Source organism: Chenopodium album, chromosome 16, assembly GCF_948465745.1.
Source record: "Chenopodium album chromosome 16, dcCheAlbu1.1, whole genome shotgun sequence".
Lineage (NCBI taxonomy): Eukaryota > Viridiplantae > Streptophyta > Magnoliopsida > Caryophyllales > Amaranthaceae > Chenopodium > Chenopodium album.
The window spans coordinates 45,423,082-45,439,858 of record NC_137849.1 but is presented as its reverse complement, the minus strand read 5'-3'; the positions used below and the strand labels follow the sequence as shown (position 1 = coordinate 45,439,858).

Below are 16,777 nucleotides of genomic sequence, written 5' to 3'. Positions count from 1 at the left end.
CTAAGTTTTTCACATAAAGTTGCATTGATTTATTTCCGGCCGGTTCAACCTTTTTTTTTATTCGGTCCCACCATCGTACCCCACGTAGCTAGTAATAGAAGATTAAGGGTCTGGATCATAAACTAGATTTAATTAACTTACTTTTATTTTTTTGAAATCATTATTAAAGGTTTAAATTTTGTTCAATTCAATTTTATAATAAATCATGCGTCATCTTTTGACTAGGACTTCCAATCAAAGTTAATAAACCACGAGGGTTCACATATAAAATGCAACCAATGAGCTATATTATATTAGGACGGCTATATAAAAGCGTTATATTGTGAGCATATATATATACACACACTAGCTCCACTAGTCCACTACATGCACAAATAGAAGAAAATATTTACAAACAACCCAATAACTAATTCAAAAATAAATTTTCTCATCTCTCTCCAACTTTATTCAAGATCAAAGACAACAACTAATACACCATCTCCTTTACTACTACATACAATGAAGGATTTGTTAGGAAGAATAATTAAGAAGAAGGAAGGATTTTCATTGATGTCGCCTCCTCGATATTCGAGGCTAGGTTGTGAGGAAGTGAATAATGATGATCAGAGGCAAGAAGCTCAAAAAAGAGGGTACATACCTATTATGGTAGGCAAGTGTGAGGAAGAAGAAGAAAGATTTATGGTGCCTCTTGGTTGGATGAAACATCCTTGTATTGTTGATTTGCTTCAATTAGCCGCTAATGAATTTGGATATCATCAACAAGGTGTCATCCATATTCCTTGTAAGCCACATCAATTTAGAGTCGTTATAGAGAAAATTTCTTGTAGATAGAACAGAGTTAGCTTAGGGTGCCGTGAAATCCTATAGATATTAAAAGAGTATGGAGATTTGAACTTGTGACTAGTGGTGAAATGATATACTACCTCCGTTTCATGTTATTTGCAACGATTTGACATAAAGTAGACAGGAAAAATGTCTAATCGTTGCAAATAATATGAAACGGATGTAGTATGTATTTTAGTTGATGTTTTGCCCTATGTAATTTTAATTAGAAATTGTTTCAAGCTTTACTGCAATTTTGTAAAGAAAAAGATTGAATTTTATATTTGTAAACGTTGAATATACATACTACGTATGATTGATGGTGGTACCAACAACAATTGAAACAAATTAATAATAATCACTTTTTTTTTTTTGGTATTTTACTTATACTTTTAATTTTCATCAATCTCTTAATTACTATTGTAAAATGAAAGAAACAATCAATTATTTTGCATTTGCAAAATACAGAAGTAACGAAAAGCTGCACAACATTGTGATAAAAGAGGCAAAATTTACTAATCAAGTAGTACAAGAAATAATCAGGCTCATCACCCATGCATGTTTGGGATTTTACTTGAACAAGGGTCACAAAGATAAAGTTGGAATTGTACAACAATTAACCTTCGAGGCGTGAACGGAATCACTTTTCCAAAAGTAATATTTCGACCCTTATACTACACACCGGTTTTCACGAAATTCACTTAGGTGATACAACGAAGAAACAATCATAATTATATGTAGTATAATATAATTCAATGTAAACAAATTTTTGAAAATTGAGATGATGATAAATAAGAAAATTGCAAAACCAAAGAGAATGAAACAAAGAAGTTACTCTAGTTCTTTTTATTGACCCTTTAACATCATATACTACGAAGTATATATATAGAGCGATTAACTAACCATGCAAAGTAACCGCCATCCAACAGACATAAATGAATCATACCCAATCAAGGCATTGCTTCAGCACTTAACCATGCAAAAAATAAACACCAACTAACATTATATTACGGTTGATAAATACGACCTTTCAAGGGTCGTAACTTGCTTGCTCTAATCCTTTGTTTACTTAATTCGTAACACCTTAACCCGACAAATTAAATTAAACAAATATGAAATTTATCTACATACTCTAAATTATTCTACAATGCATGCTATACAAACTCATCATCCATGTATGTCATGCAAACTCTTCGCCAGAAAGGGTTTAGATGATGACTGGTTAAAGTTATTGACTAATACTCCCTCTGTCTCTAAATTACATTCCCATTTCTAACATTTATTGCTCATATAATAGAGAAAAGTAAGAAGGTAATTTAGGGACGGAGGGACTACCAAATTGCTCTGAGATAAACAATTTTTGTTTATCTTAGTGATAAACCTGGCTTCCTTAAATTAAAATCATGAGATTAATCCAGATGTTGAGAAATTTGAGACTAAACAGAGAGCACTGTACTAATAATGGTAAAATTACTCCATTTACTACAATAGAAATTAAGTCATTAATGACGGACAATTTGCCAATTCATTTGCATTCCACTTTGATAACACCGTTATTATTTGATAAACCCATTGTATATTTTATTTAATTTTATTCATTAAAGTGCAGCTAATCATCATGTCATCATTTGACATCACTATTTGGATTTTGTATTTTTATGTGACAGTTTCTTACTACAAATCATACTTCGTCACATCTTATGCGTCACGAAATATTTGAATATAACTACGGAGTATTAAAAAATAAAAATAGAGAGAGAATATGATGAGGGAATCTATCTTGGGAAACATGAATTAGAGTATGTAAAAAAATTACTCTAAGGGCTCTTCAATTGAATTGAATTAAACTGATTGGAGCTGAATTTAATTGATTGAAACTGAACTGAAATGAACTGAATAGAGATGAAATGAATATTTTATGAGAAAATAAAATTAGAAGCTGAACTGAACTAAAATTAAGCTGAAATAAACAGACCCTAATTCATGTTAATAAATGTTAGATTATTTATATAATATTGTATATATTTTAGTATGTAGATTACTTATGTACCAACCCTAACCCTAGTGTACGCTTATATTATATATTGAATGAACATCAATATATAATACAAGCGTACACTAGAGTTAAGATTAAGGGTATATAAGTAATCTATATACTAAAATATACACAAGATTATATACATAATTTAACAGTAAACATGAATGTTGTAAATTTATTTGTATATACGACGAATAATTTAATTAGAATGAAGGAAATAATAAAAACGGAGCATTATTGGTTTAAAGTTGATTCATTCTCTCAGTTCTCATTATTATGAATGACGACATATCATATAACTTTAAATCTCCTTTTTTTATGTTGGATTGTTTGTCAAACTAGGAAGGCTACTAGATTAATTTAGTTTGGATTATATAAATTGCTCTCTAGTCAAACTAAGCTAGAAGAGTGTAGGTAAAGTAATTTGGATAACACTTGTGTTGGTATAGAGATTCACACAACTAAAATCGAAGAAGTAGCTAGACAAGATTAATTTAAGTCTTCAATGTCGTCTTTAAAATTTAAAACGTCAGTATTTTTAAGGTTATTTCAAAGGTTGGTAAATTTAATTATCATTCTTCACTTGATGCAAAGTAGCGTAAATTTTGGCCAATTGACATTATCTATAGCTATTATTGTTTGTCAGAGTAGTCGATGAGGGCATGTAAAGTGACCAATATATTAGACCCTTAATTTATCAGATTATATAAATCCCGCGGCCAAATCCAAAAAACACTCTGTTTATAATGTGTGAATTTTTTTTTTTTTTTTTTTTTTTAATGTTTTCTTTTAGTGTTTAGAAGGCCACAAGGGTGGGGGTGAGAATCGTTCCCAATATCTCTTGGAATCGGTGTTGAATTATTTAGAGTATTGGTGACAAATATTCATGTGTTTGATTGAATTTAGGTTAAGGTGTTGAAATTCAATTGAACAAGTAAAAGAGCAATTTGTATCTTGGTTTAGAGAAGTGTTCCTCCGCCCTGTAGTCCGCCTGGTGGTGAGCCCGGCAGGGCGAGCCACCGCTCGGTAGGGCGCGAGAGTATAAGAAAATTAAGCGTTATCACGCCCGCTAGGGTCATCGTCGCCCGGCAGGGCGAGAGCCACCGCCCGGTAGGGCGCGAGAGCACCCAAACTTTTCTGGGTTGCTTGATTTCTCTCGCCCGACAAGGCGAAGGCTCGCCCGGCAGGACACGAGAGGCAATATTGACGGTTATTCTTCAGTTATGCTTGGTTTATTGCTCTTGATATAAATATGAGAGTTCATATTGATGGTAGAAATTCAAGAAATCAGTTTTATTCTCATTCTCTTGAAACCTTTTGCAAGTTATTGTTCATCATCACAAATCACAAAAGCTTATTTACATTGTATTATAATCATCCTACTTGTGATTGCAATTAATCTTCGTTGTATCTCCTGAGTAAATTTCCGTGATACCCGATTGTAGTATAGGGTCGGAATTATACTTTTGGGAAAGTGATCCCGTTCACGCCTCGATTTTTCTGTTAATTTCATTTGCAATTTTCTTTGTGACCCTTGTAAACACAAAATCCCCAACAATCAGGAGGGAACTCTAACCACTTGAGCATTCCCTCACTCTCTTAATTATAATGTGTGAATATTAGTTATATATGTATGTCCTAATCTCCTACGCATAAAGTACTTATAATGTCGTAAATTTAATAATACAGCATTAAATTGATAATCATAATAATGTGTAAACTAGGAATCATCGACAAAGAAATAAATGATCGTCTCATGTTTACAGAAAAATGGTTTCTAGATTAATTTTAGAAAATTGTATCTTTCAATTTGCATGTCTAACTAGTCTTTTAGTAATGTATTAGACAATGAAGGTACCCACTAGTGGAAAACATGGACATTTATTTACAATTTCATTGAAATTTCATAAATTGAGGTGATTTGGTGTTTAAGAATATTAAGATGACTTCGCTCACTAAGACCATCTCCAATGGTAAGACTAAAGTGAGTATTTTTAGAAGAGAGAGAGAGCATTTTTTGTAATGTATACCAATAAGTTGGTATCTAAATTTAGCAACTCCAAAAGAAAGTTACTAAGTTTAGATACTCAACTTTGAGTCTTATTTGACAAAAAGTGTGGGTCCTTGTCAATATTTTAATATATTCTGTAATTTATTTAAGTTTTACCTTTTTTTACTTTTATTTTTTAATCTTACAATATTTGATATTAAAAAAGAAATGTATTTGGTGGGCCATAAATTGAAAGTGACATTTGTATATTTAATAGAGTCTCACCATTGGGAATTTAGACTTTATATGAGTTGTTAAATTGAGAAGTGGGTATGGTATCACCATTAGAGGTAAAAAACAACTCATTTTGTATTTCAATACTTAAACTTGAGTCTCACCATTAAAGATGGTATAAAAAAAACTAGATTTTTATTAAATTCCTTTATCAATATAAGTATTTTGGTAATAGACATGACGGCGTAACAATTTAAAGATAAGGAAAAAAAGGATCATTTTGTTTTATACTCCGTATATGTCTATATCCCTAGAATTGTTCTTTAAGTGCGCATAATTTGTTTTTACTTTGACATTTCTTGCCATTATTTTACCAATAAATAACTAGTTACATTATTAGGAGATTTTTTTTTTCCAGATGATACGACTATATGAAAATGATTGTCATCACTTTCGATGGGATGTTCATGTTCATATTGTTTATCGATGATTTTTAATCAATTGTTTGTGTTCATATATTCTTAATTTCTCAATCACGTTTACAATAGTGAGTGAAATCATATACCAAGTTATTGGTTATTTCACTCATTCCCAACTGGTCATCATAATTCGAATCAATGTATCCTTGCAGAAAAAAAATGGCAGAGCGGGGATAGGTTTCTCTACAAGTTCAACACTTTTATTCACAACCTTGATGGCTTGATCAATGTTTCTATTTTTTTTTTAATTATTATTATTATTAATTTTTTTAATATTAATTATTATTACTATTATTATAAATAACAAAAACCTACAAAATCAATCAATTTACAAGAAATTAGTGGGGAGCCGAGATACAATCTGGGCTCCCACCCCTCTAGTTAAAACGAACTCAACCCTGTTGAAGATGTGAGCAGTTGCACGAATACCAATATCCTGAGTTTTAGTGAACACCTGAACCCACTTCAGTGATGCAATAGCATCCTTCTCTAATTCGCCCAATGAAGAAAATGAGAAAGGTAGAAAACCATAGCCAATAGCCCTGCAATGCGCCCCATACTTATCCCGCTTCCGCTGAGCCGCAACCGACACAACCCGACCAGGAACGAAGTCAGGCAACCCATATTGTGTCAAAGGAGAAGACTCCGTCAAATCAACACATACAGCAAAGCCTCTGTCCCATGAATAAAGCAACACATCTACTGGTCGAAGAGCTCCGTCGTCCCCTCTAGACAACCCAACGTTAACCTCATTTCTTGTAGAAATCCCAGACCGAAAACAAATATCAATAAGGGTATCATGAACAACGTTGTGCCGATATTTAATACCCACCATCCCAGCACAAGACACTGCATGATCTCCATCAAAAACCCTTGAGCAAGCAGAACACGGTGTCAAAATGGAGAACAAAGGAACAGTCAATCGATAACAAAGAACACAACGGTAAGTCTTACAATTCATAGTCTGACCCAAACCTGATATTGGGACCGCTCGCAACCAAGCCGAAGAAAAGGAGAAGCTACAAAATCTGATATTATTATTAGGGATGTCAGTGGGGCGGGTCTCGATTTGGCGGGTGGTGGGGCGGGGATGGGGATAAAAACCATACCCGCCATGGGTGATGGGGCGGGGGTGGATTTTAAGTTGTACCCGCCCCGCCCCACTTCGTACCCGCCCCATCCCCACCTCATACACACATCTATATATTTTTATACTATTTTATAAAATAATTACTTGAAGTAAAATATTAATTATAATACTTTGTACTACACTTACATTATTAACAAAAATGTGTGTAATATTAAGAATGTTTTTTTATTAATATTATAATCCGTATTAATTATGTAGGATCGTGTATTTGAGAGACGGAGATTAGGTGGGTCTTGGGTGGGGATTAGGCGGGTATTTAGTGGGGATTAGGTGGGGATGGATATCCAAGTGGGGGGTGGGGCGGGGATGGTTTTGGAGTTTTACCCGCCGGGGCGGGGATGGGGATGAATATTAGACCCGCCGCGGGGATGGGGATGGGGATGGAAAGACCAACATCCGCCCCGCCCCGCCCCATTGACATCCCTAATTATTGTTATTATTATTATAAATAACAAAAACCTACAAAATCAATCAATTTACAAGAAATTAGTGGGGAACCGAGATACATTATGGGCCCCCCCTCTAGGTATAGCAAATCCGATCCTGGTAAAGATATGAGCAACTGCACGAGTATCAATATCTTGAGTCCTAGCGAACGTCTGAGCCCTACCTCTTTAGCAACGCAAGCATCTTTCTCTAATTCTTCCAATGAAGAAAAGGAGAAAGGAAGAAACCCATTGCCAATAACCCTGCAACGCGTCTCATACTTGTCCCTCTTCTCCACTGAACCGCAACCGACACAACACGACCAGAAACGAAGTCAGAGGAGTACACCCCGTCAAGTCAACACATACATCAAGGCCGCCACAAGGGTGTGTTCGCTGGAAAGATTTACCATCCTCTTGGCCGCTCTTATCTTATTCTTGGTGTACAAGCTAGCTTAAGTTTCGAAAAAGGAATTTTTCTTATTCTTCATCAATTCTTTTATTTTAGTATTGCGTCATGTTGACTTTTACACTATTCAATCATATGTCCAGCTTTAATTATTTATTGTGATTTATATATATCGAATAATATAGTCATGTGGAATATTGTTTGAATCGTCTTGATTTGTACTTTCAATACACCATTTTTTTAAAAAAATTATTTATTAAGAGTCAAACATATAAACAATCAAAGATGTGCATTGACAATTTGACATGCAAATAGTGTCAAAGTTAATAAGGTGCAATATTAAAGAATGGAAAAGTAGCTTAGTTAATTTTATCTTAGATGAGGGAATGGAGAAACTCGGGTGAGGATGGGGGAGGGTAATTAGCATATTGAACAAGTCAATAAGTCATGCCTACTTAGGACATGTGATGATTTGATTTAATTTATAGAGATCGACTGATATGCTAAGGTTTGTTGATTGTTATGTCTTATGCTCTCGAGTCTTGAATGTGTTAATTCGTCATCTTTGACTTTGAATTATGTTGAATCTTCAAATGCATGTTCTTTATTTTACATCATATGATAAAAAATAATACATACTTCATGCTTCCTTACATTTACTTGATAAAATAAAATAAAAAAATATACACGAAAAAGACAGCCAAGGACAACAACGACTATATATAAATCACAAATTTACAAAATATATATGCAAAAAATAGCCATGCATATATAATATTTCTCTATCTTCTTCAATGTTAACCAAAAAACCAAGGAGTACATTTTACGTACTACACTACTCTTACATTAATGGGGTTGATAGGAAAGATAGTTAGGAAGAGGGAGCAATATTTATCGATGTATTCACCATCTCGATACTCGAAAATATTTTGTGACAAAGAGAGTATACGTAATAATAATCATCATAAAGGTGAAGTTAGACGAGGATATGTGCCTGTTTTGGTAGGCAAGTGTGAGGAAGAAGAAGAGAGGTTTATGGTACCTCTAGGGTGGATGAAGCATCCTTCTATTGTTGATTTGCTTCAATTATCCGCTAGCGAATTTGGGTATCATCAACAAGGTGTTATTCAAATTCCTTGTGAAACACTTCATTTTCGAGTTGTTATGGAGAACATTTCTTCCAAAAAGAAGGGTCCAAGATTTTGAATTTGTTACCTCGTTGGTTCTTGGGAAGATTATTTTCATAAATTATTATATATACGACGATATATTATAGTAAGTTATATTAGTTGGCCTTACTTAATTAAAAGGGAGAATTTGTTATTGTGTTTTTAGAGTGTACAGAATACAAAACAAAACCATGATTTCACCAATTAAGCTAGGCCTTGTTTTCTCTAGAATTTCATATTATGATAAACGACAATTATCATCATATTCATTGTTTCACCCTTTAAAAATCGAGGAGAGGTGTAATATATAGAGTATAGAACAAGAATATGTATGATTGTAAATTAGAATTATATTTAAATCCCTTAGTTATCGGATGAAGTATTATTGTAATGGTGTATTCTACGGATGATGTAAATAATGGTCTTAGCTTGTTACTTATTGGCTTAGCTTGGAAGTCAATTTCAAAGGTATGCAGATTACTACTATCGTTTATATGTATGTGTTTATTGGTGAGTTTGGACCGTTGGAACCTTAGATGTAGTAATTAAGTCTCATGAAGACTATATGGTGTTGATTTATTCAAATTAAGATAAAGACTCGATCATTATGATAACTTTTTTTTTTTTTTTTTTTTTTTTTTTTGTTTTTGCTTGTAGAAAGTATGTCTCTCCTAATTTTCAAATTTATATATTAAAATACTACCATTGCATTTGAAATGTTAAAATCTTCAATAATTGGTCATGTTCATGTGATTTGAAAATCATATACTTCATGTTCATGTGATTTGAAAATCATATACTTGTATATACTACATAGATCATGTATGATATTTTGCTACAAAATATCTATCGCTAGTCACTAGCCAAACAAAGAATGCCACGTGGCATATGATGAATTTGCTTGACAATTTTTTGTCCTTTGTTGTATTATTATAAAGTTCAAAATCCGTTAACTTAGAGAAGCTGTTTTTTTTTTCTTTTTCTTTGAGGGGACTTGCAATTGTTATGCTGATGATTAATTATCCTCCAATTATTTTGACTTTCAATACAATATAAGTTTAGGATAAAAATAAAATAAAATAAAAACAATTTAAATAAGGAATGTTCAAACAAAGCAAGTTTTAATACCAAATGCATTCAAAAATTCAAACAAAAATAAATTTAGATTAGAAAAATTCAGCTCATCAAAGTGAATACAAACCTTAAATAGTCCATATTTAGGCTTTTTTTTTTTTTTTTTTTTTTTATTTTTTTTAAAAAAAAGGGGTGTAGAATTAATAAAGGGTTTTACCTCGCCAACTCGTGAAGTGCCCTAATGGCCTCATTTGGCACTTATTAGCAAATGAAAATGAATAAATGATCACTTTTGTAACAAGTTCAACAAGGACAACAACTATAGTTTTCGATCCATTACGGCTCACAGTTTCTTTATTTTGTCTGCTTGAAGGAAAATCGTTGTTAAGAGAAGAAGTAAATAAAGTAACAATTGGTTTTTAAAAAAATAAATAAATAAAGTAACAATTGACATTTAGCCTAGATATTTAGACAGATAATAAATTCCCTCTTTAATTATCAACTAGTGTGCGGCCGGGCGTTGCACTGGGTTGCCACTTTGATTAAATTGTTTCTTTATGAAATATATTATCATCTTTTTTGACAAAATGAAATATATTATCATCGATTATGTATGTTATGCATAAATGTTAAAAATAATGTTACTAATTGATAGAGTATAGAAAGATAATTTTTAATACTCTATTGTTTGTGAAATGTTGATTTTATTCCTCTTTTTTTTTTTTCAAGCTGCTTATCTCGTACTTCCTTTTTAATTGATACATGTCATTTATAGTTATATTTATATGTATAGATGACATCAATTGTTATTGGCTAAGATGGTAAGGAAGTAGATCTTGTTTCCTTGAGGTCTAGTAGTGTTCGAAACCCATTAAAAGCTTTATAATAATAGTTGGAATAATTTGTTAATTGGTAATAATGACGTGTCATTAAGTGATGATGTGACACAATGGTATGAGAACGGAATGACATGACACATAAATAATTTTATGAATGCTTTTTAATATATAAAGTATAGATTCATGTTACAGTTTAAAACTATGTATCGATATTATTGCGATTAATCAAAAACAAAAGCTCTGAACTTGCTCTTTATAGTTTTTATTGATTCATTCTAGTACATCACGCAATATTTTCAAATAAAACGGTTCAAACTCATTGTCTATCTTTGGTGAACAACATTAGTTTAATAGTGACGGAAAACACTCTATGACAAGTCGACAATAATCACTTCATTTCATCATTTTCATAACCTTGTCTTGATTAGTCTAGTCTAGTTTAGTTTAGTTTTTTGTTTTGTTTTTTTTATTGACTTGACTTGATTAGTTGATTGTTTTAAACTTTGTGAGTTGCGACACTTTTGTACTACTAGACGAAGAAGACTAGACTAGAGTAGATCATGTAGATTGTAGAGGTTCATGTACATGTGTAAAACATGTTGGTAGTTATGGAGGAGTATTTGTTTGACGAGCAAGTTAATAATTTTTTTAGTCTATGTTCGCTTTCCTTTATTTGGATAAATTAATATGAGAAAAAAAAAATATTATGCTTTGATAAGTTTAGCTATGAAAAATTAAGTTCAATCTATAGCTAAAGTAGTTAAGCTAAATCTATAATATTTTTATGTCAATGACATTATAATTTATAAGCTCCGGATAAATAGAGGAATTCTTGGTCTCAAGTAGGTAGAGACCAAGGTGGTCTCTAGTAAGGTCATTTTCGTAATTTAGTAAGTAAAAAAAAAAATTAAAGGACCTTATCTGTAAGCACCAACGATCTATATAGACAATACCATCCTGATTAGTATCAAAATACCATCCTATAACTCGTTGGTATCATCATAATACTGCGGTTGGTATCATAAAACAACAAGTATTGTTGGTGGTATAAGTAGCTTTATAGTTGGTATCCTAATTAAAACTTTGTTGGTATCTAGCTGCGTTCGATTGGTATCAGAGCCATACTATTAAAAGCTAAATTAGGTCGTAATTAATTAAGTAAAACTGGAGAATACTAAACCTTCTACTGAGTGTAAGAAGCCTGAGTTTAAGCATTACTATCATATTCCAGAAAATTCTAATAATCTTGGCCCAGTCCTTAATTATATTGTAGACCAAATTGGTGAGCTTAAAGTAGAAGTTGGTAGCGCACATTGTCGTTGCATGAGCAGTGAGCATAAGCTATTAACAGAAATATCAGAGATTAATAAAAATTTAAGTAAGCTAAAAGAACAAGTTAAACAAGTACAACTTGCTTTAACAAACGAGGTTAGACATCAGTTTAACAAAGAAGTATCACCTAGTAAGGAAAAGATTGTTCCATATAAATATAAATATCCTTTTCAAAATCTAGATAAAAATAAGAAGTTTACTGTATCACTTCCTAAAAGACATATTAGTAATCAAGAAAAGAACCAAGAAACTAAAAATGAGCCATCATCTTCAGGAGAAAACGCTTGAAGAATTACAAGTCTTATTCGATAAGGAAGAAGACCCTAATAAGCTTAACGAAATCATGAATTTAATTTCTAAGAAAGGGATTTCTTCTATAGAAGAAAATAATTATGTTACATTAGAAGAAGACCTATATCAACAAATGGGATTAATTAAGTTAAATGATCTGGACTTTCTACCCATAGAAATAGTCCAACAAAAGATTGAAAATAAACTAGGTAAAAGAGTAATGGATAATAATGATGTGGGAGAAGAAATTATTGATGAAAACATTAACTTAAACAATGTTATCCAAAGACCTAGATATCAAGGAGAAGGAAGTTGCACACGACCAAGATACATACCAGGTAAAACTACCTGGTTTAGTGTCAAGGTTATGCCAAACCAAATTCCTAAACAAGAAGAAGTAACTCTTGAACCCATAAGTCAATGGATATAAGCTTAAGTTAGACGGAGTAAGAGATAGACAAAATGTTTTAGATCAGTGGAAGAAGAGCATGAGTAGTGTACTAAACCTAAACACTGACTGGACCTCTGAAAATTTCTTAAATTATATCGAACATAGTTTTATGGCTGTGTAGAAGATTGGTATGATGGTATAGATGAAGAAGTCAAAGCTACATTAAGAACTAGTGAATCTCCTACTAGAATGTTTAGGCAGTTATGCCAATACATTGAGGTAGAGTTCATTGGTCCAAAAGCTGATCCTAATGAAAAACAAATAGAATATCAAAGAAAGTTAAGTAACATATCCATCTGTAATATGAAATATGTTGAAAATTACATTATGGAGTTTAAGACATATTATTATAAAATTGGTGAAAATGAAACGAATCTTGGAATGTTCTATGATAAATTACCAAGTCCCCTTAATGAAGAAATCAGTGAAAAATATCAAGAATGGAAAGAAAATTTTTTAGCTAGGGATGCCCTAGGAAATAGAATTGCCTTTTTAAGAAAATGGATTGAAAAGAAATGTAGAGAGGTTGCAGGAACTCAACAAATGAAGATACAATTCCTCACTTGTTGGGATTTCCCAAATAACTATGGATGTGAAAGAAAAAACTATAATAAGAGAAGGAATTATAAGAATAATAAATTTGACAGATCAAGAGGAGAAACTTATAAAAAGAAGTACTATAAACATAAATATAGAAAACCAAGTAGGTTTTTCAGAAAAGCAACATATTGTCCTGAGAAAAAGAAAACATGCAAGTGTTGGTCTTGTGGAGAATTAGGACATTATGCTAATGAATGTAAGAAAGCTAATCATAAATTAATGGAAGCCTTAGGTAGTTGGGATTACATAGAAATACCAGAAGACGAGGCTTTAGAATTGGCTTTAAGTAATAATAAAGGAATAGTAGAAATAATAGAAGAAGAAAATGAGTATAATGAAGAACCTGAAGACAGTGAGTGTGAAAATGAAAGTTACGAAGAAATAAATAATATGATGGAAGGAGAAGAAGTAGAAAACTCAGAATCAGATGACAATGATGAGGATAAAAGTAAAATGACTATAGGTCAACTAAAAAGAGCTGAATATTCATTTGAAGATAATGACCTAGACCAGAAAAACAAAAAAAGCTGGAATTTTCCTCAGATTACTAAGGATAAAATATTTAAAACTTCTTTCTTTCAAACAAGAACCAAATATGTATGTGAAGAAATGGAAGGAAGTATAGTGATCGAAGATTGTGAACAAAAAGCAGCTGAAATTAATATCATAAACTGGAAAAGTATTAAAAAACATAAAGAAAAAGGAAATTATAGTTATATTTGTATTGGTGCGGTACAAGTATACATAACTCCTTTACAAGACTTTGGCAAAGATGTTAAGTGCTTAAGTTTTATTTGTGATATTAGACATAAAGAATTTTATGATCAAATAATTAGTGGTATCACATGTAATTTAAGTCAAGGAACGGTAAGCTACATATGTGAACCTAGATATTATGTGAGCTTAGAAGATTCATTTGCGGCTAAGTTTTTAGCTATCAAACTACTAACAGAAGGAGTAAAAATGCATATTGGAACACGACCCATACAATTAAGATGGAAGGTGGTTTACAAGTTGGTAAACACTATAGACTAATCTTTTAAGAAACAAATAGTTGATGCTCAGAAGTATGAGCAAGGAGGAGGCCCTAAGAAGAAAATTACACCTATAAAAGTAAATCCTAATGAAATCGAAATTGAAAAAACGTGGGAAGAATTCTTTATGAATCCTGCAGTTAGTAATAGATCAAATAAAATGTTAATTGATGAATCAGGGTTACTTCATATTGGAGTAGCTATAAAACCTAAGATACAGAGAAATATGAGTCTTAGAACACCAAGTCTAAGTAGACAAAACTCAACGATTATAAAATTGAAAAAGCGGTGTGATGAGAAGCCAGAAGAAGATGAAGAAGAAATACTAGTTCTACTAAAGAAACTAAATGAAAAATATGAGAATAAAAAGGCTTTAAAACAACCTGCAAGGCATAACATTGATATGGGATCATGTTCTAGTTTTGAGTTAAATGAAGATCTAAATAATCCGATTGATAAAAGAAAAGTAATTGGATATAAGACTAAAACTGTGAGTGAACCAGTATATGAAGATGAAGTTAATATGCAAATGGAAGCTTGTAATGAAGTAACCAGTACTAATCCTAATAGCATTTATATTCCAATTGATATATGCATTGAAGACTATAATAAATATAAATTATGTGCGTATATTGATAGTGGGTGTTCTATGTGTTTTGGAAAAAGATCATTATTTCCAGAATTCTTATGGAAAAAGGCCAAAAATCCTATGCAAGTTAGAATTGCTAATAATAGTGTCATGATGCATACGGAGATAATTGAAGATTTAAAAATAGAAATTGGAGGAGTTCGATGTGTTATTCCTATTTTATGGGCGACTGATCAGCCAAGTCATGATATGATAATAGGAAATAACTTTCAAAGGTTATACTCCCCATGCACTCAAACAATTGATCAACTAATCTTTACTATTAATGGTCATTCTGTCCCTATACAGAAAATATCAAAGGCTTATACCCATCAGACTATGGAATTTACGCGCAGCCAGCGTGGTGATAGGGTTACACCTACACAACGAGAGGTTGCACTTAGAATTTCTGAGTGTGAATCATCATTAATAGAACAAATTAATAAGCAACAAGAAAAGTTTTGTGAAAAATTATATTCAACAAATCCTTTAGAACATTGGGAAAAGGATAAAGCATTTGCTGAGATAACTCTAACAAACCCTAATAAAATTATCAAAGTAAGATAAATGGTTTATACCTACCAAGATATATTAGAATTCAATGAGCAAATAAAAGAATTGTTGAATAAGAAGTTAATTAGGAATAGCAAGAGTCCTCATAACAGTCCAGCGTTCATGGTTAGAAACCATGCAGAAGAAAAACGAGGTAAGGCTAGAATGGTCATCAATTATAAGCAATTAAATGACAATACTGTTTTTGATGGCTACTATATTCCTAATATAACTGTGTTATTTAATAGAATACAAGGAGCCACATGGTTTTCTAAAATGGATTGTAAGAGCGGTTATTGGCAAATTAAAATGGAAGAGGAAAGCATTCCATTAACTGCATTTAGTGCCCCTCAAGGACATTATGAATGGTTAGTCATGCCTTTTGGATTAAAAAATGCTCCACAAATATTTCAAAGAAGAATGGATAATATTTTTAGAGAACTTAATCATTGTTGTTTGGTTTACATAGATGATATTTTAATCTTCTCAAAGGATTTAGAACAGCATAAGAATGATCTTAAAGCTGTAACTCAAAAATGTGCTGAACATGGAATAATCCTTGGAAAAGATAAATGTGTATATGCTAAACAAGAAATTGAGTTTCTAGGATTAGAAATTAAAGCAGGACAAATAATATTACAAAAACATATCCTAGAAAAAATTGAAAAATTTCCTGATAAATTTTGAAGATAGAAAACAACTAGAAAGATTTCTTGGATGTTTAACTTATGCTTCTGATTTCATAGAAAATCTTGCTCTATTAAGAAAACCATTACAACAAAAACTCAAGAAAGAATTAACTTGGAGCTGGAAGGATTGTGATTCTAAAATTGTTCAAAATTTAAAAGCTATGTGTAAAGATCTTCCTGTACTAACACTACCTACCAGTGAAGATGATTTAATCCTTGAAACAGATGCTAGTAATGAGCACTGGAGCGCTGTGTTAAAAATAAAAGAAGGAGAAAAACTTTGCAGATATAGCAGTGGAAGTTTTAATAAAGCTGAGTTAAATTATCCTACAATGCAAAAGGAAATCCTTGCAGTTATTAGAGGGATCGAGAAGTTCTTAATCTTCTTAGCCCCTAAACAGTTCTTAATAAGAACAGATTGCAAAGGCATACTTGGTTTTGTTAAAAAGAATTTGTCTAATATGCAAGCGCAAAGGAGACTCCTGCGTTGGCAATTATGGCTTAACCAATTCTCTTTTACTGTTGAACATATACAGGGAACAAAGAATTCTTTGGCAGACAGCTTAACCAG

At 31.9% G+C, this 16,777-nt stretch overlaps 2 protein-coding genes across 2 annotated transcripts; both read left to right on the top strand.

Annotated features, from left to right (window-relative positions):
- The first annotated feature begins 498 nt into the window (after positions 1 to 498).
- On the top strand, positions 499 to 831 carry LOC145584409 (auxin-induced protein X15-like). The gene has a single exon (XM_081641255.1). The coding sequence runs from the start codon at positions 499 to 501 to the stop codon at positions 829 to 831; it is 333 nt and encodes a 110-aa protein (XP_081497381.1).
- A 7,565-nt stretch (positions 832 to 8,396) lies between these two features.
- Positions 8,397 to 8,753, top strand: LOC145584408 (auxin-responsive protein SAUR71-like). The gene has a single exon (XM_081641254.1). It carries the CDS (start codon positions 8,397 to 8,399, stop codon positions 8,751 to 8,753), a length of 357 nt encoding a protein of 118 aa, XP_081497380.1.
- Positions 8,754 to 16,777: the final 8,024 nt, after the last annotated feature.

Coding starts and splice junctions, on each gene's coding strand:
- LOC145584408 (XM_081641254.1), top strand. CDS start 8,397: ATGGGGTTGATAGGAAAGATAGTTAGGAAGAGGGAGCAATATTTATCG.
- LOC145584409 (XM_081641255.1), top strand. CDS start 499: ATGAAGGATTTGTTAGGAAGAATAATTAAGAAGAAGGAAGGATTTTCA.